This window comes from Aquarana catesbeiana, linkage group LG02, assembly GCF_042186555.1.
Source record: "Aquarana catesbeiana isolate 2022-GZ linkage group LG02, ASM4218655v1, whole genome shotgun sequence".
Classification (NCBI taxonomy): Eukaryota; Metazoa; Chordata; class Amphibia; order Anura; family Ranidae; genus Aquarana; species Aquarana catesbeiana.
In genome coordinates this window covers 572,732,832-572,758,896 of record NC_133325.1, presented here as the reverse complement: position 1 = coordinate 572,758,896, position 26,065 = coordinate 572,732,832, and the positions used below count along the sequence as shown (strand labels likewise).

The following is a 26,065-nucleotide window of genomic DNA, read 5'->3' as shown; positions in this document are numbered from 1 at the left end:
GCTAGAAAGCTGAATATGAAAAGAAACTTCATCTTTCAGCATGACAACGACCCAAAGCATGCATCCAAATCAACAAAAGGAATGGCTTCCCCAGAAGATTAAAGTTTTGGAATGGCCCAGCCAGAGCCCAGACCTGAATCTGATTGAAAATCTGTGGGGTGATCTGATGCCCTCAAAATCTGACAGATTTGGAGTGTTTTTGCAAAGAAGAGTGAGCAAATATTGCCAAGTCAAGATGTGCCATGCTGATAGACCCATACCCAAAAAGACTTGAGTGCTGTAATTAAATCAAAATGTGCTTCAATAAAGTATTAGTTTAAGGGTGTGCACACTTATGCAACCATATTATTTTAGTTTATTTCTACTTCCCTTCACCTAAAAGATTTCAGTTTGTTGTTCAACTGAGTTGTACAGTTTATAGGTCGCATTAAAAGTGCAAAAAGTTCTGAAATTATTTATCTTTGTCTCTTTTTTTTACATTACAGAAACCTGACATTTTAACAGGGGTGTGTAGACTTTTCATATCCACTGTATAACCAAACTTTGCAAAGAATTCAATGTCAGATTGGTGATTTAGTATTAAACAAAACTGCTATGTTCACTTTAAGATGTATCGGGTGTCAGTACATTTAAACGGTATACATCCAGGGTGTGATCTCTACTTTCCATCGTGTGGTGGCTATAGCTATGTTACAAGTTTATTTTTTATAAAAGTACCACTTTTTTTACACCCTGCCCAAGGTTTACAAAAATAGACCATAGTCTTGGACTGTATGCTAAAGTTGCATGTGATGTGTTAAAGAAATTGGAGGATAGAGGGATTGAAGAAGACTGGTGGTTAGTGGGTTTAGATGTGGAATATATTTGTCTACCCCTTAAATTAGTGGCTTGAGGGCCATGATAACCACAATGCGTTAGATGTTGGTTTATTGGATTTCATTCTACAGAACAATATAGGCACTGGCCTATGCCTGTTACATTTTGGCTGGTGGAAGGAGACAGTGGTTTACCAGTCCTGGGGGTTCAATGAGCACATTTCCCTTTGGCTGCACTTTATAGATGATGTTTTTGTGGAAGGTGAGTGATACCCAGCTGATGAAATTTGTCCATTATTGTAATAGGTACAATATATTTTTGACCTAAACTTTTATCCAACAAGAGATTCATTTTCTAGTGGGTAACTGGTGGCGAGGAAGAACATAGCAGCGCGGGAGAAGACGGCACCAGGAGAGACTGCGGAGGGAGAAGACGGCTCGGGGAGAAGACGGCTCAGAGCTATTTTTTCAATAAAGGACGTTTCCAAAACCGGCTTTTTTTTACATTTCACTTCTTTTTTGGTGAATGGGTAGGGGTACGATGTACCGGATACCCATTTACATAAGGGGGGCGGGATCTGGGGGTCCCGTTGTTAAAGGAGGCTTCCAGATTCCGATAAGTCCCCCGCCCGCAGACCCCGACAACCACCGGCCAGGGTTGTCGGGAAGAGGCCCTTGACCCATCAACATGGGGGCAAGGTACTTTGGGTTAGGGGGGCAGAGCCCCCCGCCCCAAAGCACCCACCCATGTTGAGGGCATGCGGCCTGGTATGGTTCGGGGGGAAAATCGTTCGTCCCCTCCCTTTCCTGACCTACCGAGCTGCATGCTCGGATAAAGGGTCTGGTATGGATTTTGGGAGGAATCCCACGCCCCCTCCTAATCTATACCAGACCCTTTGGTCTGGTATGGTCTTTGGGGGGGACCCCACGCCGTTTTTTCCCGTGAATTTTCTTAGCCGCCAATCTTTTTTTTTTTTACATTTAGCTGTCAGCGGGGAAGGCCGCTGACAGCAGATGACTCATCAGTTGTTACTGACACGGCGGATGGCCTCCCGGCCCACTCCTTAGCAAGCAGATATATACAGTGAATGTAAAAAAGAAACTCCTCCAATCGCAAAATGCAAATCGCAGTAAAAATGGTAAAAAGTACTTGCGTTTTAGATGCGGGTCCATTGAAGTCTATTACATGCAAAATGCTGCATTTTGCAGGGAAAAATGTCCCCGACCCTTTCCAAAAACGCAGAGCCACAAAATGAATTGATGTGAATGTGTTCCATAGGAACCCATGTTAAAAAAATTCCCTGCACTTCTGCAAAAATGCAAAAAGCATAAAAAAATGCATAAGTGGGAATGGAGCCTTAGTGCCGTTATCCCATTGAAGACATTTTCTGTCTTGTCCACGGAGGACATGAAGGGAGCCTCATAATCCTTTCCCCTCGCTACAAGAAAAAAAAAAAAGTGGGTGCACTGATGTGTCGCTACTGGAGGGACTTCTCTCACCTGAAGAACAGACAAACATAAAAAAGGTTTTGGTTTCAGTTTAGACATCACACAGCTTTAAGTTAGTAAACATCTGAATAAAAACCACGCATAAAAAGCTGGTTTGTTTCCCTTTGTTCAAAGTTGAGCCAATCCAGATAAGTCACTCAAATTGTACAGGTTTATGAATTTGCAGAGAAAATGTAATTAATTTAATAAAAATTTATTTCACAAATTCATAGTAATAAACATTGTTTAACAGCAGAAAGGTCAACACAGCAACCACCCACAGTTTGCAAGAATAACAAATCATTTATCATAAAAACATAGTTCACTTTAGCAAATCATAAAAAAATGGTAAACTGAAATGAAGGTACATAAAAAAAACAGAATCAAAAAATTACATCCTAACACTTACCAGAAGCGCAAGTAAAATATTTCTTATATTTGTATAAAAGTTCACATTTTATTTTGTTCTTTATTCTAATCTTCAAATATCTTATTGCAGTTAAAATTAAGAGCACTGTTCTTATCTGATTTTACAATCTAATGTCTCTCCAACTACATTTTTTGGTTGATTTAAAAATTTTACACATCCCTGAAAGCAGCAGGCAGCATTTAACACATATTTATGCCCATACATATAATCCAAAGTATAAAATACAGAAAAAATAAGCCACTTATTACAAAACTATAAACACAATATATTTAGCAGTATTCTACAATAAAAATAAAATGCTTCAAAAATAGTAATTAAATATCAAAAGTCTGTGAAGCAAAAGCTAAATAAGCAATAGTACCAGCTCAGGACTTGTTTTAAGTATATCAAAAGATGGATTAATGCCAATTAAAACACTGGAGGTTTCAATAAACTGCTGATCCAATTCATTAAAATTAATATTGGTGAACTTCTGTCAAACATACATTTTGAATTCTGTATCAAACTCCAAAAATATTTTGCTATAAAACTTTTAAATAGCTACTACAAATTCACAATGCTTATGTAAAGGAAAATACAAAGTCTGGAAGACTAGAGACAGGAAAATAGCTGTACTCACATTAAAAAAAAAAAAAAAAAAAAAAAAAAAAAAAAAGGTCAATGAATCAGTTTATGCTGTATAGAGGGAGAGGGTATAATTTAGTAGGTGTGTGAACCATTGGATAATGTGAAATATTACAGGGTAGTTGACCTTCAACAAAACATTACTAATTAAAAAAGCAGTGTTTAAAGAAAATCTCAAATGAGACTCACAGACATTAAAATTTCAGTTGATCTAATAATAGACAAATCCAGTTGAAGAAATCATGTATTTTTAATATATGTTTTCTGTATGTCTGCTTAGCATTTTAAATTAAAATCAGAACTATATAACTGATGTAGTGACAGTGTCTTTTTACGCTTGCCCTTATTAATACATTTAGCGGAACAGACCAATCAAAACCATGCTGTATCTCGCTAAATATGAACAAAAAAAGGCTAATTTCCATCTTATGTGAGAAGTTATATTTTAGAATTGTAGTATTGGAATTTCAGAGCTCCCAGTGGATTTTGCGCATATATATATTATAGATGTCTACTACTGCGGAAATGTTAGAATCTATTAGGAATATATAGGTTAGCCATCATTTTTATTAAAAATAAAAGTGTTTTTTTAGACACACAGGCAAATTAATTACATGATTTGGTTTATTTTCTCTAAAATAGGTGTTATGACACATGTGCTACATGTATGAAAATTTAACAATTAAATGCTTTCATGTATATTTACCACATTTCTGTGATTATAGATGTCAGCACTTTTTCGGTAAGGTGATATGATTATAACACTGCGAGAACAAACATTTACCATTACATGGAACAAGATGAGCCTTTCAGGCAACCAAGAGCTTTGATTTCCATATAGCCAAGAAGGAACAAGATTAGCAGTTTTTAGGTTGAACTTGATTGACCTATAATCCTTTTCAACCTATTTATGCATGAAATTACTAAAATCATAGACTTTTAGTACCAGCCAGCAGAAGAAATCTATATTTTGAGGCAGCATCGATTTCTGGGGAATCAAACACCCTTATATCAATAAGACATTTAAAGAATTATAATACAGGCCACACATATGTATGTATCTATATACATAAATAATGAATACGTGTGTAATAAGTTGTGGCTTACCAGTTGTGGACATGAATAAAGCAAAGAAAGTAAAAAAAATAAAGCTTTGGCTTCAAAACATTCAAATCATTAGCACTCCTGGCCTTGATGCGTATTTGTCCTTAACTTTACAATCGTCATATATGATGTCATATGTTGCAGTGTAATAACCTGAATAAGGTTAAGTCAGAAACGGCCAGCACAGTACAAAAAAAATGTTCCTGCTGTAATCATTGTGTTGTTTAGTGAATGCAAAACCCAAAGTAAATGCAAACTGTTAAAGCATGTATTTATCAGGTATATAGTAAGAATTTAAATAAGGCAAATTTTTATACGAAAATAAAAAAGTACAGACAGTGAGTGCAGCATCTAATGTTTTGTGGAAATAGTTATAAATATTTAAAAGTATAAATATGCTAGCTGTAATCTCACAGACTGCATTTTCTTTTAGTCGTGGTTTGGGACTGATTTATTAATACAGGTAGCAGGGATGCAAACAAAAACTATTAACACCTGACTATGCAGACTTAATGGACAATAGGAAATTTATATGAAAAAAGTCTGTGCTTCAAGGACGTACCGAATGTCACACCTTAATGCAACAATAATCTATACGTACATATGCCAGAACCATGCTATTTAAATTATTGTACTATAAAATTTACACTGTTTACAGTGTTTTGTTAAATCTGAACTTTTTTTTTATACAGTTCCCTCACTAACAAACTGGCCATACAGAGGAAGAAAGCTGCCCGTTACAGAAATAAATGCACGTCCGCTGTGCCAAATCTATAGGGTGCTCATATGTGCTAGTTAACAATGACACAAAGGTCTCAAATTAACTCCCCTTCCTGTATATGGTCAGCTATAATTACAATTCAACACATCAACTTGAAAACATCTATAACAATCTTTACAATTTTTTATAACGAAAGAACTAAACACAGAAATTCTGAACTGTAAGGGTATATATACACACACACACACGGCCCTGTATTGTTCCAGGCCTAGAATCAACAGTAGTTTGCCATAAAAAATGCCAGAGTCAAAACTTTCTGAACTGACAGCCACAATAAATAAATATACAGTGGTATATTCAAACTGTTAATAGCGCCAGCACTAAAACTAAAAATTTGAAGCAAGGAAGCTTCTTACAAACACATTGTATGGTCTCATGTTTGCTGTAAGGTACCTCCACATAATAGCAATTTGTACATATGGAGACAGCTAGTGAACCTTGCTCATCCTTAAACAACCCAATATAGGGTTGCCTAAAGTGGGCCTTTCAGTAACTTTTCATGTCTGCCTTACTGATATGTTATAATATAACAGCAAAAGTTGATCTCCAGTCACCTGTCTAGGCTGAGATGATGTCATCAGTTTGCAGGAGGCAGTAGAAAGCAGTTACTTAGGGCCCTTCCACATGGCATTCCGATCAGGTCCGCCCTTTAGTTTTTCAGGGAGATCTGATTAGAAGCTCCATGCAGCCCTGTAGAAAGGCGGATGTACACAGACTTATGTCGGTTTACACCTACATCTGGCCACTCATAGGGCTGTCATGGGTCCGCCGGGCACAAACTGAATGGCCCCAGATGTCACAAAAACCAACAACTGTCCTTTTCAGCTTTGATTCAGTAGGGTATCCACCCCCCACCACCTATTACTCACCTTACCAAAGCTTCCCTGCCTCCTTGACCTGTCTCCCCCGACAACACTACCTGGTGCTTCCAGGTATGGGGGAGCATGTGACTTCCCTTGGGATAGTGCTCGGGTCTTGGCTGCCACATGACTGAGGGAGTGATGTCACCTATCCCCCTAGCCGCCGACACTGCTGATTTCAGTTCTGGCTGTGAGAGAGAAAGAAGCAGAGTAGGTTATAGCAAGGCGAGTACTGGGGGTGGGCGAGGGGGCCTAGGAAACAACACTGTAATTTTGCCTTGCAAAGTGGAAGTGCCTTTTTAGGCAGCAGAATGAAGGTTCCACATGAACAGCAGGTTCTAAGACTATCTGTAGCACTTCATGCTACATACCAGACACTCATTAATTCCAAATTATTCTAGGGCTATCCGAGCTTTAATTTTTTTTTTTTTTTTTTTTTTTAAAGCAGGGCAATGTACTGTAGTTCTCAAATCTGAATGCCATAAAAATGATGTAGTCGGTGAAAGGGTCCCTAAAATTCACACAATGGAGGATAATTACATCTGGTCATCTAATTGGAGTAGTCATGGCACAGATTACAAATGATAATATATTCGGAATAAAGTATTTACAGTTAAAGTTATTTGCCGACCATTCACACATTAATCATTCCAATCTATCATATGCTTATTCATAGTCTAACATTTTAGGATCAATGATATACATTTTTTGACTGCATTGTTTTACAGATGGATTCAGCCTTGCCTATTACCAGGCATGAATAGAATACATATAAGTTTAAATTCCTTTCTAATTGGCAACTTCCTTTTTAGGTCATGATTCTTACATTACAATGCATTTCAATGCAATGTTCTCTGGAACTACATCAACTCAAACTACAGCAATCTGGGGTCAATATGACCTTACATTTTCGACTTTAGATCATATAAAAGCTCTAACACGAAGCAATACAAAATAACAGATTACACATTCATAACGGTATGCATATAAAAAAAAAGTCCTAAGAAAAGAATATACCGATACATGCTTTCTCTTGAAACATACAAGGACACTTTGGCATCACTACTAAGTTTGGTACCATGATGTTGCTTCAAATAAAAAGAAAGGCCAAATAACGTATAAAAAAAGGAAATGCAAGCTCACAGCAAGTTCTATGAAACCAAACAAAAAACTAATTAGCAGCTTTAAAAAGTCACTGTCACCTTACTCATTCAGGGCAAAGTGACGGTGTATTTGCAAAAAACCCCTATACCCATTTCACCAACCTCCATATACTCACCTTGGAGGTACTCCCTCCCAGCTCCTTCCTCATTTGCAGCCAGTGACAATACTGAGCGCATCCAGGTATGGGTAAGCATCCAACCTCCTCCCAGTGCTTTTGGCTGTGACAGAGGTATCAGTGGTTCTGGGGGTGGGGGCAGGTAACACTGTCTCTTTCAGGTTAAACATGCAAAACTTCAAGCTGAACTTCTGGGCAACAGCTACATTTACAGGTTAAATACGTATACAAGCTGTTTAACTGGATCTGTATTACTGTACATCCAGTACTGAGATAGTATACAGCTCTATCACACAGCAAGACTCTGCCTTGCAGGACCAAGAACCTTATTACTTTGTTGGAGTTCAGTAACACTCACGAGTGTTGTCCTTTATCCCTACCCTGTGAATGGACAGTTAAATGAAAACACACAAATCCCTGTTCTGTCAAGGGAGAGGAGACATATCGTTTGTTCCTACTAAGTAGGAACAACGATATGTCTCCTCCCCCAGTCAGTTCTATCCCCATAGAGTTAGAAACACTAACTAGGGAACACATTTAACCCCTTGATCGCCCCCTAGTGTTAACTCCTTCCCTACCAGTGACATTTACACAAAAACAACTAGCATAACTACCTGAATTTGACCTGGGTCCAGCCTGGAGACCTTCGTGCAGCACAGCTCGGACTAGGAAAGGGAGGGGCAGCACAGGAATCCAATGAGGTGGGCTGCAGTACTCATGGGCAATTAGCAGAGTGAAAAAGATAGGCTCATCATTCTAGTGCTTCTGCTTAACTGTCTGGCCATAGACTGGAAAAAGGAGCAAAACGAAAAGTTCAAGTTTCCAGACTGTCTGGTAGGGCTGTGTAAATTCCCTATTTCTAAACAGTGCCGCTGTTTGAGTTTTTTTTTTTACTTCCATACACACCACCATTAGTTTTTGGTGGGTAAAGATACCCACTCAACATAAATAAAAATAAAGAAAATAAATCCAGATGCTGTTTAAAGGGGGAGATATTGAGCCAACCTGGCTAACATGACAAAAATTGTCTTTACCATTTTCAGGCTTCAGTGCTATAGGTTGACAATTGCCTGCTTCATAGAAGCAACCCTACTTGCTTTCTTTATGATGCTGAAGAGGTGTTCTACACCCTGGAACTAGTACCATCTTTGGGATGGCTGTGGCCTCAGTTCTGAAAGTTAAGAGACATCTCAACACAGGTCTTAATAACAGAACAGTGGTGTGCTCCTAGCAACCAATTAGTAACCAACTTAACATAAAATAATCTGCTCACTCTTGATAAAAGAACCCTTCATGGTTCTGAAAAGTTGCACTTGTTTGTGACTTCTATTATGTTCATAACAAAGTCACTATTACTGAAGAGGAAGGTGTGCTGGCACCATGATTTTTGTTCTATTTTAATTTTGTAGGATGAGTAATTAAAAAGGAAGCAAAACTGCAATATTGCGATTCATTTATTTTAAATATAGGAAAACTTTGCCTTAAAAAGGCTGTTCGGTAATCTGTTTAAAAAATTGAAGTCAGCAGCTATAAAAACTGTAGCTGCTGACTTAAAGTGGAGTTCCACCCACTTTTACAACTCTTCAGCATCCCCCACTAAACTGTGCACTGTAAACGAATTGGATATTTGTAATTTTTTTTTCTCAGCACCTACTGTATATCTGCTGTATTCATTTTTCATTTCCTCCTCCCTGGCCGTGGCCCATCGCATCATTTCCTGTTTGCAATGCCTGCTGGGAAGGGGCGGCAACTTCCTCTGACACTGCCGTTGCTATGGAAACCTGACCCGAAACCTATTACACCGCTTGTGCTGCACTGAGCATGTGCGAGATCTGCAAGGATGAGATCCAGGAAGAAATACAGTCTGGCTTCAGATGCCCACACTTAAGATGGCCACGGCCTGCTGTAAGTTTATAAAATATCAAACTACTGCTATAAACAAAACAGACCTTAGTTTACAGACTAACTTTACTAGAATACATTAAGCTTGTGTATTATAGGGGTATTTTTATTTAAAAAGTATAATTTCGCCCGGAACACCACTTTAATAATAGGACACTCATCTGTCCCAGGATCCAGAGCTGTCCTCATCCGGCCGGTTTCTTCACTGAGTTTGGCTCCTGGTACCAGCATACTAACTGTGGCAGTCGGGTATGTTCACTGCCAGCTGCTCACTGCGCATGTGTGAACCGTGCTGAGCTATCTAGATGGTCCTGCAGCTTTCTGGGACCTGTGAAATCAAGCATTCTAAAGCAGAAAAGCCAATCTCAAAACGTTGTTTGAGCGCCCTATGGAGCTGTCAGGTTGTGCCAGCAAGAATCTAGCATATTTTGCTGTCTTAGTGGCTGTAATAAGCTTTATAAGGGGGAAATTTTTTTGACAATATGGAGAGTACAACTGAAGGCGGCTGTGGATCACTACACCAAAATCACTACACAAAAAAAAAAATCAGTATGTAGTTTAGCCTAATCAGTTTTGGGATAAGACGGCCTATAAGATGACACAAAGGTCGCTCTTGCAAGCAAGTTAAAAAGCGGAACCAAAAAGATGTGGCCACAGACGGCTCCCTATGTGCACTGCCCATGTAGCCCAAAAAAAAAAAAAAAAAATCAGTGAGGATATCCTGAGCAAATTTTTTTTTCTTATAAAATCATGCCAGATTAAAGCTACAGATATAACACTTATGTACAGATATCGTAGGCAAATAAAGCAAAAATACTTGAATTGTCTCAAAATAAAATCAACAAAAAGAGTGAAAAAATACTGGTACTGGAGTACCTATTGCATGCAATGTGTGTGTGTGTGTGTGTGTGTGTGTGTGTGTGTGGGGGGGGGTGTTGTCTGATGTGAGAGATACAAAATAGTATTTTTACAATTCCATAAATGCTGCTTTCTATACCATTCTTCATCCCGTTATTTAATATGGAAAAAAGAGCGCTATTACTATAACAATGTATAGTAACCCATAGCAACTGTTTTAGAAAAACAGTAAACTTCACAAGTACAGTCAGTCAGCTGGTTGCTGTGGATTACCTATTTTTTACACAAAACATACTGCACTATAGGTTTGATTATGTAGGAAAGAAAGTCATCTATAAAAAAAAAAAAAATGGATTATCTAGATGCTATGTGAGCAAGAATATGTCTTTCCGATTTAATAAATAAGCCTTTTTAGACAATCAAATTTTACAGCATCTTAGACTTCTGACTGGTGCCTGAGTTAGAGTTGATGCAAGATAAATATACAGTAGATAGGAGATCCCTTCTTTACAACGGTGTCATCTATTAAGATGGTACTTCATTTAGGATACCAAAATGTAATTTGCTTTGCTAGCATAGAAAAGAAAAACATCAGTGTGTGCCTCAAAAATGGTCGCACAGAAAAAAAATGGATTATTTTATTTTATTAGAGAGGCCTTTATTTAATAAGACACATTTGCAAAGTGCAGCATCCTATAGTGACCAATAACAAATCACCCATTTGCCTGACTATACTAGAATGAAATCTAATTTGTAACCATTGTTCCTTGTCTAGTGTTTCCATTTAATCATGTTGGTCTTTTAAATGTTAATGATTTAATTCGCAAATGCTCCATTTTTTTGTTGATACCATAGTATTACTTTGGCAATATGTACATAATTAAGAAAAAGCAGCAAGATATCATTTAAACTACACCTGTCATTTAACACCACAAAGGCAGCTATTTTGAAGGATGCAGATGTAGCAATATCCACGAGAAGCACAATAATTCAACCCATTAGGAACTCATGACAGCAATAAGTCATAGCTAATATTTACTGGGCCCTTATGACTAGTCAAGTGAGAAGCTGCACTCCTCTAGGCGTTGATTTGGCTTACAAGAAATCGCTGACTCTTACAACATACATGCCAGGTGCACTTTAACTTGTCAGTAGGACATCAACATTTCCAACAATCACCACTCTGCAAATGGAATAGGATGGTCTAGTGCAAAACACCGGAAAATAGTGTGCCTTAAAGTATCACAAATGCAACAGATTTCTAGTGATGAGACCAAATGTATTTTGTAGATTCAAACTGAAAACAATATATTTTTTAAAGTCCTTATCAAAAAAATGTCAACGAAAATATATGCAGAAAAAAAAATAAATAACAGTTCTGATCTACATAAGGTGGGTATTGGCTTATTATACAGCTTTAAACATGTATATTTTTCTTCAGTGCTGAATACAACAGCACTTTAACTGAGCTGTAGAAAAAAAGTAGAAAACTGCTAAAAAATACCTTACAAAAATAAACTGCGGCCTTGAACATAACAAAGCATTTTTAAAGGTTTTGGATCATTTCCTTAAGTGCTCATCTAAAACACATTGTACTGTACACTGAATTGATAGCAGCAATTTTTTAACATTTCCTAAGCTATAGCAGAATATCTAATGAATACGAGTTTATTTTATAGAATTAATACATTAAATTTCGCTGTACCATTGAGGTAATTTTATGAGCTATAAGGCCTATGAATGACATGGTGCAAATGGAACTAGTGTGCTGTAACTTTGGACATCCAATAAAACTTTAGCTCTCAAACTAGTCAAAGCTGAAATGTTATTATCTGCTGTTTGTTATAGCCCATGTGATAATATATCTACTGAACTAGTGCCAGAACATCATGTACATCCTTCATAGATAGGGAGTTTGCAGTTTGTTAACAGTTCGTTTAACAAATTAAATATTCCAAGCTAAATCTTATTTACACACTCTGTGTTGAGTGGAGGTTTGAGAAACCTTATTGTATAAATTCATTTCAAGACATGGTAAATGGTTATGAAAAAATGATCAAAAATTTTACTTCGACAATCATGTAGCTGAATACACAGTTCAAACTGCTGCAGTCTCTACACGTACCACTCCCTTCTGGATATAACAGAACCATCCACATGTGAGACCAAGTCATCTTCATTATCGAAGTTCTGATTGTACCTTGAAACTATAGGCACATTTTTTTCACTATAGTTATTGACTGGCCTGTCATATTGCTCTTGATATCTGTTATAACTAACAATATGGTTCCAGTCAGAGTTATCATCGTCGTGAAGATACTCATTGTACATATGATCATTGCTTTTAATGTCAACCTCCTTTTTCAGGTTGTCAGGAAATGGGTCGAGATCCTCAGGCTGGAGCACATCAATCTGAGACTCCTTCTGCATATCAGATGGAGGAATGTAGCTCTTGGTAAAATAATCACCTCGGAACGTCTGTTTCCGCCTATGGTAGATAACTCCAAATAGCACAATGAAAAGGATCAAGAATAGACAACCTCCTACTACGCTGCCAATAATGGTGCCAAAGTTTCCATCCTGCATGGTCGCCATGGTTGACGCTGGTATATGGAACTTTCTGGAAGTCGTTGCTAAGCCTGTAGTGTCAATGGATGAATGGGTCTGAGGACTTGTAGGAGGAGGAGTAGTAGCAGGAGGATCTAATGTAAGAAGCAGACAGACAGAGAAGGAAAAATTATGTTACTATTAACTAGCTAACAATGTTGATAATGACAATGAACACAAAGGTATGTGTTAAATACCAAGCTGCAACAAAATGCATTTTTGCACAGATATAGGTTTTGGCTATGCCAGTGAACATACAGTCTAAAGTCAAGAGAACTTAAATGTATTATTTGGGCTGTAAAGAATTTAGGCACGACTAAAGACTGGTGTACAGGAAGAAGTACAGATTGTCCAGTTCTGCCTAAATAGAATTCACCCAAGAGACAGAGCAACCAATGCCAAAAAACTGGACACACAAGTGGGCATCGCTGAGATGTAGAACTATAACCTTTGTATAAGGGCAAGTTTGTGAAGCTTTTCTTATTATAATGTGACTACTGTAATAAGACCAAATGTTACAATAAACTGCTTTTAATTTTAGAAAACAGATGGTTATTCAAGACTCTTTAGGTGAATCAGAGTTATCTGAAGTGACCTTTACAACACTTAACAAAAAGAAGTTCATTGCTTCTATATATGCTGTGCGTTTTTTGATGTTTTACCTAGATGTTTTTTTTTTGTATTTTATTAAACACAAATCAAAAAACTATGTTCTACCATGAAAGCAAAATACCTCCCCTTCACCAAACAGTGGTTAAGGCTTGGGCTGAGCCCAAAATAATATTACATTCCGTGTAATCCCTTCAGCAAATAATAAGTACACTTTATTACATGCAAATAATGTTTGTATAATGGTTATTTAACCTAATTGAGCGTGCTCAAAAGCCACCACAGCTAATGTACATAGACTGAAAATGATGGAGGAGGATACTGGGTAATTTTATAGGTGTATTTTTGTGCATTTTCATTTACACTGCATAATGTCTCTCACTTTTTCAGTCCTAAGGAAAACCAATCAGTGCCAACATTTTTTGATCTGCTTGAAAAGCTGAAATAATTATAACATGCTGAGGCATCTAATGCTAAATCAGACTGATAATTCCAAGCCATGAAATGTTTCCATTGGTGTGTAGCTGCCTAGAAAATGATAGGGCACATCTGAGCACAGACTAACAATGAACCCAGCAGGCCCCGGTTACCTTTTGTGAGTAGCACGATGTTAGTAGCAGAACTTTGAATGTGTTGCAAAAGTAAAAGAGGCATGCTGTGTAAATGTTTAAAATTACCATCTAATTCCTGCCTATGTAATTTCAGAAAACATATGATGATAATTTGAATGTGGTGCTTATTAAAAACTGTAAGGAGAAAGCAATATATTACCCACAGCACTGATTCTAATATTAACCTTAATTTTGTAGCCTGCATCTTTTTTTCTTTATTATTTTTTTTTTGATGGTTACTTTAAGTAGGATGCTTTTAGCTTTACTCTAACTTCATGAAACAGAGGCTACTAAAAACTACTTTATCATAATATTCACATGACATTACAGTTTTACATGTTTTGGGGTCATTGCCAATGAAAATTAAACACCAACAACTCCAACAAATTAGATTAGAAGAGTGTGAAATTATGTAAACTAGCTTATTTCATATGAAAGCAAACAAAAAAGTTCCTTCACATGTAAAGCCAGCCATAGATGATGTGATTTTCTTTCCAGCAACCGCAGGTTGCAGAAAAGAAAATCACTCGTTCCCCCATTAACACAGTCAGTGTTGATGGGGAAATCCCTCCCGCAGAACTATTGTGTTCTCCCGGCAGGGAGAGTCGTCCCTGTCAGGAGAATACAATGATTATTGCTAGGGGCTATAGCCACTTGCAATAATTGCATGCAAAATCTGATAGGCTGGTTGATTGATTAACTTGGATACAATCATCCTGCCCATACATGGTTTAAATCTTGGCCAGTTCAGCAGGGCCTGAACGGTCTATGGCCGGCTTGGATATAATCGTCCTGCCCATACATGGTTTGAATCTTGGCCGGTTCAGCAGAGACTGAAAGGTCTATGGCCGGCTTAAATAATGTGTGATAAAACAGCCACTTTATTTAAAAGTGGATTATTTGGCTAACACTGAGGTCAAAAACTTTGTTATGCATTTTACTTGTTATAATAGTCCCAAACACAAAATTTTAAAGAGAATTTCTATGAAACTGCTGTTTAGGACTCTTATGCCATGTATACGACTGGTTTTGCCATCGGAATAAACTCCAAAGGTTTCTCCGACGGAACTCCAACGGAATGCCATTCAAGCGGTCTTGCCTACACACGGTCAAACCAAAGTCCGACCGTCCAGAACGAGGTGACGTACAGCACATATGACTGGACTGGAAAAAGGAAGTGCAATAGCCAGTAGCCAATAGCTTCTGTCTCGTACTTGCCTCAGAGCATGCACCGTTTTTGGTCTGTCGGAACAGCATACAGACGAGCGGTTTTCCCGATAGGAATTGGTTCTGTCGAAAATATTTAGAACATGTTCCATTTCTAGGTCCGTCAGAATTTTCTAAAAAAAATACTTTTTCTGTCGGACATTCCGCTCGTGTGTACGTGGCATTACAGTAGTCCCAGGCTCCCTGCACATATAGATTTAACTTTTTACTGCTACACTGTGCAAAGGCCCCTTAAAAACAACTGTTTTATGTGTATTTACTTGTTTAAAAATAAAAATAGTGTTATTCTCTGAAAAAATTGACAGTTACTTACCGATAACTGTTTTTCTAGGATATCTTCCAGGAAGCATAACCTGAGAGATGACTGGTCCACCTGACAGGAAACACAATCAACATACAAGGTTAAAAGGCCCCTCCCTTCCCCCTGCACCTCAGTTCTCCCAAAGTAATAGGTTATCCGGGTGACAGAGAGAAACTCTTCCCGTAGTACTTATATTAAAACATGGGTGGGAAGTAGGCCTGCCGTCCTGGAAGATATCCTAGAAAAACAGTTATCGGTAAGTAACTGTCAATTTTCTCTAGTCATCTTCCAGGACGGCATAACCTAAGAGGATGGACAAGGAGTTCAAGGCCTACCTCAGGGCGGGACCACCGCTTGTAGCACCTTCCTTCCAAATGTCAGATCCTGGGGCGACAGCAGTTCCACTCTATAGTGTTTCAAAAAGGTATCCTGCTTCGCCCAAGTGGCTGTGCGACAGACCTGTTCTATCGAGGCCCCAGCTCTCTCTGCCCAAGAGGCCGCCAAGGATCTTGTTGAATGGGCCTTAAGGTTTCCTGGTACTGGGGAACCGGTCTGCTCATAGGCCAATGTTATTGTCTGCCTAATCCACCTAGCCACAGTAGATTTAGACGCCTGCCCTCCCTTTCTAGGGCCGCTAAATAAAACTAAAAGATGATTCGACTTTCTGTAGTCCTTTACTCTATCTAGATATGTCAATAAACATTTCCTGACATCTAATAAATTAAATTTCCTCTCCTTCTCATTTTTAGGATTATCACAGAAGGAGGGTAAAGTGATCTCCTGAGATCTATTAAACTTAGATGCGACCTTGGGAAGATATAGTGGGTCCTGTCTAAGAACCACTCTATCCTCCAGAATCAACAGAAAAGGCTCCTTAACTGACAGGGCCTGTAGGTCGCTCCCCCTTCTGGCCGTGGTTATGGCCAACAGAAACGCTAACTTAAGAGTCAAAAACTTAACTGAAATCTCTTGCGCTGGTTCGAAGGGCGCTTTCGTCAGCGCCTCCAAAACCAGAGATAAATTCCATGGAGGAAATACATTCATTCTGACAGGGGTTACCCTCTCCCTTGCCAGAAGAAATCTCTTAATCAGAGGTTCTAGTGCGAGCCTCTGATCCAAAAATACAGATAACGCTGCTATCTGTATTCTCAAGGTGTTCGGGGAAATCCCCTGATCCACCCCTGCTTGCAAAAATTCCAGTACCACTGGTACTGAAGGGTAAGACACCTCCTTATCACGGCACCACTGTGAGAAGCAATTCCACACCTTGGAGTAGATCCTCCTGGTGACCAGCTTCCTGCTGCCCAAGAGGGTCTCAATTACCCTATCAGAGCACCCCTTACCCCTAAGGATCTCCTCCTCAAGAACCACGCCGTCAGTTTGAGGAATCCCGGGTCGGGGTGGAGGACTGGCCCCTGTAGGAGAAGATCTCGTCTGATTGGAAGACGGAGCGGAGGAGAAATTGACCACTTTTTCAGAGTGGCAAACCAGGTCCTTTTTGGCCACCATGGGGCTATAAGGATCAGTCCGCAATCTGAGCAGGCCAATTTTTGTAAGACCCGTGGTATTAAGACTAGTGGGGGAAAAGCGTATGCTAGATGGAAGTCTCAGTCCTGAGACAGAGCGTCCACTCCCTGGGATCCCCCTTCTCTGTTGAGAGAGAAAAAACGATCCACTTTTTTGTTCCCTCTGTGGGCAAAAAGATCTATATCCGGAGTCCCGAACATCTGACTTATCTGGAGAAAGACCTCCTGATTTAACTCCCATTCCCCTTGAAGGATGGGTTGCCGGCTTAAGAAGTCTGCTACCACATTGGCGGTTCCTCTTATGTGAACCGCCGATATGGACTGAAGATTCTCTTCGGCCCAGTTTAGGATGTTCAGGACTAGACTCAGTAGTTTCCTGGATCTGGTGCCCCCCTGACGATTCAGGTAAGAGACCGTTGTCACATTGTCTGACAGGACTTGGATCTCCAAGCCCTGAATCCTGTCTCCAAAGGATACTAACGCCTGGCCCACCGCCAAGAGTTCTCTGTGGTTGGAGGATGCCCCTGCCTGAGAAGGCGTCCAGGCCCCCTGTGCCTGGATGTCCCCCAGGTGAGCGCCCCAACCCCAAGCGCTTGCATCGGTAGTGATTCTTGTGGGATTCCACTGGTCCCAGGGTAAGCCCACCCTGAGCTTGTCCTGATCCAGCCACCAATCTAGGGAGGTCCTTACTCTTGTTGGAATAGACACCCTTGCATCCAATGACTCTCTCCTTTTGTCCCAGGAGGACAAAAGGAAGAACTGCAGCTCCCTGGAGTGGAGCTGAGCCCAAGGAACCGCTGGAATACACGAGGTCATTAGACCTAGGACCCTCATGATATGCCTGCGAGAGCACTCCCTGGTTTCTTTTAAAGAGGATACTGCTGTAACCACCTTTAATCGATTTTCCTCTGGAAGAAACAGTTTCTGAACCTCTGTATCCACCAGATATCCCAGGAACACTTTTATTTGGGACGGTGCCAGAGAAGATTTCTCTCTGTTTACTATCCAGCCCAAGGACTCCAGAGTGAAAATCACTCTGCCTACGTCTATCTCCACCTGCTCTAGGGATTGCCCGTATACCAAAAGGTCGTCTAGGTAGGGTATAAGGGACACCCCCTGTAGGTGTAGGTAAGCTACAACCTCTGCCAGGACCTTTGTGAAGATCCTTGGGCTTGCAGCTAATCCAAAGGGAAGAGCTCGGAATTGCCAATGCTGAATCCCTTCGCTCGTAAGGACTGCGAATCTCAGCAGGGACTGGTGTTCCCTGGTGATCGGGATATGAAGGTAAGCATCCCTTAGATCTATCGTGGCTAAGAACGCACATCTTAATAGGTGCCTGCGCACCGTGTATATACTCTCCATCCGGAAGCTCTTTTGTCGCAAAAACCTGTTCAACTTCCTGAGATTTAATATCAGGCGAAATTTCCCTGACGGTTTTTGAACGACAAATACATGGGAATAAAACCCTTGGTAAAGCTCTTCCGGTGGAACGGGGATGATCACCTCCTGGAACACCAATCCCTGCAAGCTGTCCAACAGCCCTGCAGCTTTTGAAGTTTCCTTGGGGAGACGGGTCAGAAAAAAGTTTTGAGGGGGAGGGGACAGAAACTCCAAACGATATCCCTCTGTTACAATCTGCAAGATATAGGGGCTTTCGGAGATTCTCTTCCACTGAGGGACAAAGTGGGACAATCTCCCCCCTACCCTGATGCTGGCGTCACTTAGACTGCTTGGTGGCGTCTTTAGGTCCAGAAAAGAGCAGACTACCTTTTTGTGCGCTCTTTCCCTTTCCCCACCTCCTATTCGCATCCTTTCTTCCTTTGAATTGACCCTGGTTAACGGAGGGACGAAAAAACTTCCTGCCCCTTGCTCCTTTAGCTTTGACCGGGAACTTTTTTCCCTTTTCTGCTGACCTTGACAGCACCTGATCCAGGCCAGGTCCAAAGAGTTGTGAACCTTCAAAGGGCAAACCACATAGCCTTGATCTAGACATATGGTCCCCTTCCCATGATTTGACCCAGACTGCCCTTCTTGCGGAGTTAAGGAGGGCCGCAGATTTGGCTGTGTTCCTGACAGACTCCACAGCCGCATCTGCCAAATATGCCACAGCCTTACCTATTATTTCTAAGGAGTCTGTGATTTCTTTGGAATCACTGCCTTTAGAAACATGGTTAGAAAGTCTGCCTAACCAATGCGTCCACGTTTCTTGCCACGCATGCTGATGCCAAAGCAGGAGCCATGGCAGCCGCATTGGAATCCCATGCTCTGCGCAAAAGCGCCTCCGCCCTTCTGTCCATTTGGTCTTTTAGGTTCCCCGAATCCTCAAAAGACAAGTCAGATTTTTTAAAAACCTGCGACAGGGCTGCGTCCAACTTAGGGGTTTTAAAGAATTTCTGCTCTTCTTCCTCCCCAAAAGGAAACCTTCTCTTCCAAGTTTTGAGTCTAAGAACCTTTCTTTCCGGGTCTTTCCACTCTCTCAAAATCACCTCCTTTAGAGCCTGATGAACTGGGAACACCCTGGACTGAGGCTTTCCCAAACCCCTGTACATCTTGTCCCGGGCCGACGCCTGAACCAGAGGTTCTGGGATATCCTCAGAGGCATAGATCGCCCTAAGTAACTGCCCCATGTCTTCCACGGGAAAGAGGTGGCTACTAGCTCTAGGACTGTCACTATCCTGGCTGTCAGCGTCTGTGTCTACACCTTCCTCTAATGAGTCCTCCTCTGACTCCTCTGGGTCCTCAAACTCCTCAACTCCTGAAGTGACAGAGGAAGGGGGTCCTTGCAAGGTTTTCTGACCCCGTTTGAAAAACCTCCCTGAGAGGAAGTGCCTTCTCTAGAGGACAGGATTTCTCTATCCTCCGCTTTAGGTGCTATAGCAGTCTTAATAGACTGGAGGGTAGAAAGCATCTCCGACTGTACCGCAAGGAAGTCCCTCATAACCTGTGAGGTTTCCTTACTAGACAGTTTTTGTATGCACCTATAGCAAAAAGGTTTCCCATGGTCCTGTGGGAGCTTATCATTGCAATTCCCACATCTTTTTGACCTGGGAGGGGGGGGATTTTTGCCCTTCATCTTGTGAGCCCCTTGAGCAGAGCTGCCAGGATCTAGGGAGACAAAAAAGACAAAGTCCAAACTTTAACCAGTTTCCTAAGACTTTCTGTCTGTGTCTCTCTCTCTCTCACTCCCCCCCCTATGGTGTAGGTAAGACCCCTCTTACTTCACCACAAAAAAACGGAAGAGGACTCACCACCACTGGCCTCTTCCTGGGCTAAGGTTGCAGCTGTTACCTCCTCTCCATCCATATCTGCTGCTTTGTGAGGTTTTCCGACCTCAAGAGAGGAGTATCGTGAGGCCTCCTGCTTTTCCCTGGAGCGCTGAGTGTCTTCTCCTATACACCGATGATCGGCGCCATTTTGTTGGAGAGCCACTGTCTGAGGGAGGATTTTGGCCTCTAGTGTCTGAATCCGCCATTTTGGCATAGACCGGAAGTCGGAAGTTACAGCGCCCGGAACCGGAAATGCCGCCATCTTACTCCACCCTGGGAAGCCTGCTCCAAACACAGGAGCTTCAGCATTCCCTATGAAGTCCAGGACCTCCACCAGCCCTACAAGGCACCAAGGTACCGACCTGGCTGGCGTCCTCTACCCCCTCTGTGGCCTAGACACCAGCCTGAGCTCCAGTTCCTTCATCACCTCCGTACCTGACTGGGTGGAAGGAAAAAGCATGAGGTATGTGCTCACAGGAGTTCCGGGCTACCCCTCTGTACCCGGGAGACTCCTTGCCGGGGAAGACTCTCTCCCCCGGCCATTGGGGGGACCCCCTGAGAAGGACAGGGCCATGGCTGGACCCGCCACCCTCCCCGGCTTTGGCGTCCAGCCCTCAGGGGGGGGACCATCCGCTCCTAGTTTCAGGTCTGAGAAAAAACAACAAACGTTTCGCTGCCGGGAAACACAATCAAGAACTGAGGTGCAGGGGGAAGGGAGGGGCCTTTTAACCTTGTATGTTGATTGTGTTTCCTGTCAGGTGGACCAGTCATCTCTCAGGTTATGCCGTCCTGGAAGATGACTAGAGAAAAAAAAACTGTTTTCAATGTGACCTGTTCCCACAATAAGCTGCCATTGGTTAACCAAATACGGCAAGCTTTTTTTATATTAGAAATTTTAAGGGAGGTATAATGTTTTGCATACATTTTCTTTTATATTACTGTCCAATACTACAGAAGGTTTACAAGGTGTTTCCATATGAACTTTCTAAATTTGAATACATAGTAAATCATGTGTGTTCATTCACCTGTACAAGCTTAAAAGAGGTAGTGAATTTCTACTGCTTAAAACCCATAATATTCCACAATGTTGCCAGATTTAGGTCTAGTTCACATCTGCACATTTGGTGTGTTTCAGGTGTGGTGCAGTAGAATAAGCCCTGCTGCTGCATCTTTGAAGGGGTTTACAGCAAAGACCTCAATAGTAACCCCTGTGGAATGTGCTTAACATAACATTTGTAATCTGAACTTATTTCTCTTTTAGTCAATTAAATATAAATTGTTCTCTTGAAATTTTTCATATTTACAATTTGCAACCAGCAGGTTAGGTTGCATGCCCAAACCTACTCAGAAAGTCAGCCCATACATTATTTTTTTTTTTCAACCAGCGGATTAAAAAAAAAATAAATAAAAAAATACTTGAATCTCATATCCACACATAAATCTCGAATCCATCCCGCTGGGTTATTTTTATTCTGACAGCAAGGAAACATCCCCACCTTCAAAATACACTGATCAGTGCTGCCAGCGATAGAGGCATGGTTTGATCAGGAAAAACCCAACAGGGTGGATGTACAGAGGTAGATTGGTAGATCAGTTTCTGTACATCCAGCCTGCCTATATATGGATCGAACTTTGACCAATGCCTGCTGAAGTGGCCAAACTTTGATCCATGTATGGCCAGCTTAACAGACCTGAACAACAGGATATCAAATATTTGCTTGCAACTCAAACAAGACACCAGGGGGAGGGAGCGTTCACATTGGGGTGGCAGAGAGCCACTTTGACACCCAAGAGGTGGAAACTCAACAAAAGGAAACTTTCATAGGATGTTAATGTTGTAAAGATTGCACAAAACTGGGGACTGGAAGCAATGTGACATAAGGCGTACAGCTACATTTATTTTTTCTAGGTGGCTTTAATATCACTTTAAGAAAAAGCCTGGGTACCATGCATCTGATCTGTGCACTCATATACTTAGGTTCTTATACTTTGCAGCCATTATCATTATCAAACATAAGAATATCAGGAGGTAATTAGTTAAAATGTAAATATAAACAACATAAAGTGACATAGGTTAGCTTAAATAGCATGTCATTTACAAAAAATGACAACAAAATTAGTTTTACGAATATGTTTTAGATTTCACAGCAGAAAAAAATAGTAGTAGGATGAAATACCACGGTAAAGAAATCCAATAAGCAACATTTTATCTAAGAACAAAAAGCTATCAAAATAACCAAAAACAATTAGCATATGGACAGAACAGTCACCTAATCGGCCCTTTTTCAACTGAAATAGTAGAAATGGTATATAGTTTGACAAACTGCCCATTTTAAATTTGCATAGTGCACGCATTTCATCCTCATTTCTAATTTTTGCTGTATAACTTTAAAGTTTTAATAAACCCAAAACCAAAAATGTAATATATTGCAGCTTATCAATCATTAGACATGGTGGCTGCATACATTTTCTTTTACGCTTTTGCCACTTTGTTTTTCACATGGTGATCTGGCCAGTAACACACCTCCTGTATTAGGAGTACCTCCACTCTGGATGAAAGAGAACAGGGGGCACATTTGGCAGCAGCACTGTTAATCTGGGGGGGGGGGGGGGGGGAGTTATATAGACTAGCAGCTTTAAAGCTTTAAATATGCTAACAAGTTGAACTCCAGCTAAAACTTTATAAGCAGTTACAGTAAACAGTTTTTTTTTTTTTTAGATAAAGGTTTTACATAAGCAAAACTGACCATTCTAAGCACCCCTGTCAGTGTTAAATTGTTTGTCTCATCCCTGTAACTGCTACAGTCTGTTGAACTACAACATACTGATCATATCACTCTATGAAAAGAACACTAATGCAGCATCACATCTGAACTGGTAAGCTACAATATAATAAATGTTTGTCTTTGAGTATAACCACTTCCGGACCGCTGCACGCCGATATACGTCTTAAATTTAAAGAGGGATATCTTTGTTATGGCAGTAGCTAGCTGCCATAACCCTGGTATCCTCATCTTCGGCCGGCAGTCCGGTTTCTGATAATAGTGGTCTCTGCGGCGGATTCGCCGCAAGATCGCTTTTATCGGTGGCGGGAAAGGGGCCCCCCGTGACTTCCGCCACTTACTGGAGCAGTCAGCAAGGGTGGAGGCGATCGGGTCCTTCTGCTTGCTGGGGATGGAGACGAGTGAGGGGAAGATGATCCCCACCCATTTCCATACCATTTTTTTTTTCCTTTTTTTAATTGCATTTTAGTGTAAAATATGAGATCTGAGGTCTTTTTTGACCCTAGATCTCATATTTAAGAGGTCCTGTCATGTTTTTTTCTATTACAAGGGGTGTTTAAATTCCTTGTAATAGGAATAAAAGTGACACTTTTTTTTTTTTTTAAAAGAACAGTGTAAAAAATAAAAAATGAAAAGGTAAGATAAAGAAGAAACAAAAATTAAAAATGTTTAAATGGGCCCGTCCTGCTAAGCTCACGTGCAGAAGCGAACGCATATTTTAAGGGTAAAAGTTTGTCGCCATTCCACGAATTTTAAGGCGTAACATGTTGGGTATCAATTTACGCGGTGTAACCAGATCTTTCACAATATTAAAAAAACTGGGCTAACTACTGTTGTCATATTTTTTAATTAAAAAAATTTTCTAAAAAAGTGTGCCTGTAAGACCGCTGCGCAAATACGGTGTGACAAAGTATTGCAACGACCACCATTTTATTCTCTAGGGTGTTAGAAAAAAAAATTAAGATGTTTGGGGGTTCTAAGTAATTTTCCAGCAAAAAAAACAAAACTGTTTTTAACTTGTAAACAACAAAATCTCAGAAAGAGGCTCAGTCCTTAAGTGGTTAATATCGCTTTAAAAATATATAAGAATAACTTTGTATAGGAGAGCTGCACAATTAATCGTTAAAAAAATCGTGATCTCGATTCAACCCCCCTGACTATCTCTATTGCAGAGTTTGCTGATTCTTTCATATAACAAGTGGAGAGACTTATCTGCTCACTCAGCTGTCAAAAGAAAACATTGTAACCAACTCTTCCTTCTTAGATCAAAGGGATAAACTTGTGTTTAAAGAAAAAATCCAGGCAGTCTGCCAAGTTTTTAACAACCTGTAAATGCAGGAAGTTTAACTACTTAAATCTTTTTCTGACACTTGTTTCTTAAGTTAAAATCATTATTTTTTGCTAGAAAATTACTTGGAACCCCCAAACATTATATATATTTTAGCAGAGACCCTAGGGAATAAAATGTCAATTGCTGCAATATTTTATGTCACACTGTATTTGCCCAGCGGTCTTCCAAACGCAATTTTTTGGGAAATAATACACTTCAATGAATAAAAAAAAAAAAAAAAAAAAACGAAACAGTTGGGCCAATTTTTTTTGTTTTAATGTGAAAGATGATGTTACGCCACGAGAATCGTGATCGATCTTCTAAGCAAAAAAAAAATTGTGATTCTCATTTTAGCCAGAATCGTGCAGCTCTATTGTATAGAATAAACAGTCTATTTATAAAAAAAATTTGAAGATTTACATTCATCCAGTAAATCTGAAAATCTGCATTCATTCTGTGTGAATTGAAAAGAGCCATTTGGGCTAATTTCTCTCTGAATTAATGTTCTTTTATTATTTGCATTAGTAAAATACCACATTATGACCACTAGATGGAGTAAAGGAGAAGAGGAAATACATACTTTGTGACAAGAGATACAATGTAAGAATTTTAGCGAATGCTAGAGGGCATTAGCAAATAAATGTAGGGCAAGCCATAGATGATGCAATATTTTTCTTGCAACTACGGGTTTTAGGAAGAAAATTGCTGGATTTCCCCATCAATCCCTCCCACAGCACTATTATAATCTGCCAGCAGGGAGCCTTCCCTGCCAGAGGAACATGTTAAATGCTGGAGGCTATCGCCTTCGGCTGTATTCGCATGCAAAAAATCTGACAGGCTGGTTGTACTGAAGTCAATCAATCAATCAACTTCTGTACAACCTGCCTGCCCACAGATGGATCGAATCTCAGCCGGTCCTTGCTAAACTAGCAGAGATTCGATCCATCTATGGTCGACTTGACCACCATTTTTGCCCAATTCACACTGAACAAATGTACATGCAGCTTCACTGGATGAATGGCTATGCAATTTTTTTTATTTATAGGCTCCTAATTGTGTCAAAGCACATATAAAAGACCTGAATACTAAAACATGTATTTCGTTTTTTTATCTAATCATAGCATTGAAAATCTTACCTACAGATACAGTCAGAAGAATATTATATGTTAAAGCTCAACAAAATGTGCAATTAAATAGGTTAAGAGTGGACTAGAATAAGGGAAATGGATACTGACAGAGAGGCTAGGTTATAATGTAATCCTTCTAATGTTACAAGGGAAGCATGAGAGATTATATTACAAGCATGCCATGAATATACTGCTAAATAATTGAGACTTTCAGGAGACAGTGACATATTCACATTTATTCATGGACCAGTGTTCTAATTTTATCTCAGAATTAAATGCTATTTTAATTACAACTGAGAGTGCATTAAAGATAATCTCATTTTACGTCCCCCTCTACTGGGAACAATTCCAGACTGTATCTTTCTCCAGCCACACAATGACCAGTGCATTAAACACACAAGCATTTTTTTTAAATAGTTAAAATAGCTGAAGTCCTAGTTCTCATAATGCTGTTAGGACAATCTGTTAAGGCATGGATAGCAAGGCGCTAGCTAGAAAACCATAGCAATAATGTCATAGTGTGTAAAAAAAAAAAAA

At 40.1% G+C, this 26,065-nt stretch overlaps 1 protein-coding gene across 2 annotated transcripts in view; it reads right to left on the bottom strand.

Moving 5' to 3' along the window:
- NECTIN3 (nectin cell adhesion molecule 3) overlaps nucleotides 1-26,065 on the bottom strand; it is a 210,563-nt gene that overhangs the window by 44,550 nt on the left and 139,948 nt on the right. Inside the window, exon 6 of one of the 2 annotated variants that reach the window (XM_073616095.1) lies at nucleotides 2,527-12,843. The exons of the other annotated variant lie outside the window; for it this stretch is intronic. Within the exon in view, the coding sequence (XP_073472196.1) occupies nucleotides 12,257-12,843 (587 nt within the window). The 3' untranslated portion in view covers nucleotides 2,527-12,256. Of the gene's footprint in view, nucleotides 1-2,526; nucleotides 12,844-26,065 lie in introns of those variants that run through there. 2 annotated transcript variants of the gene reach the window in all.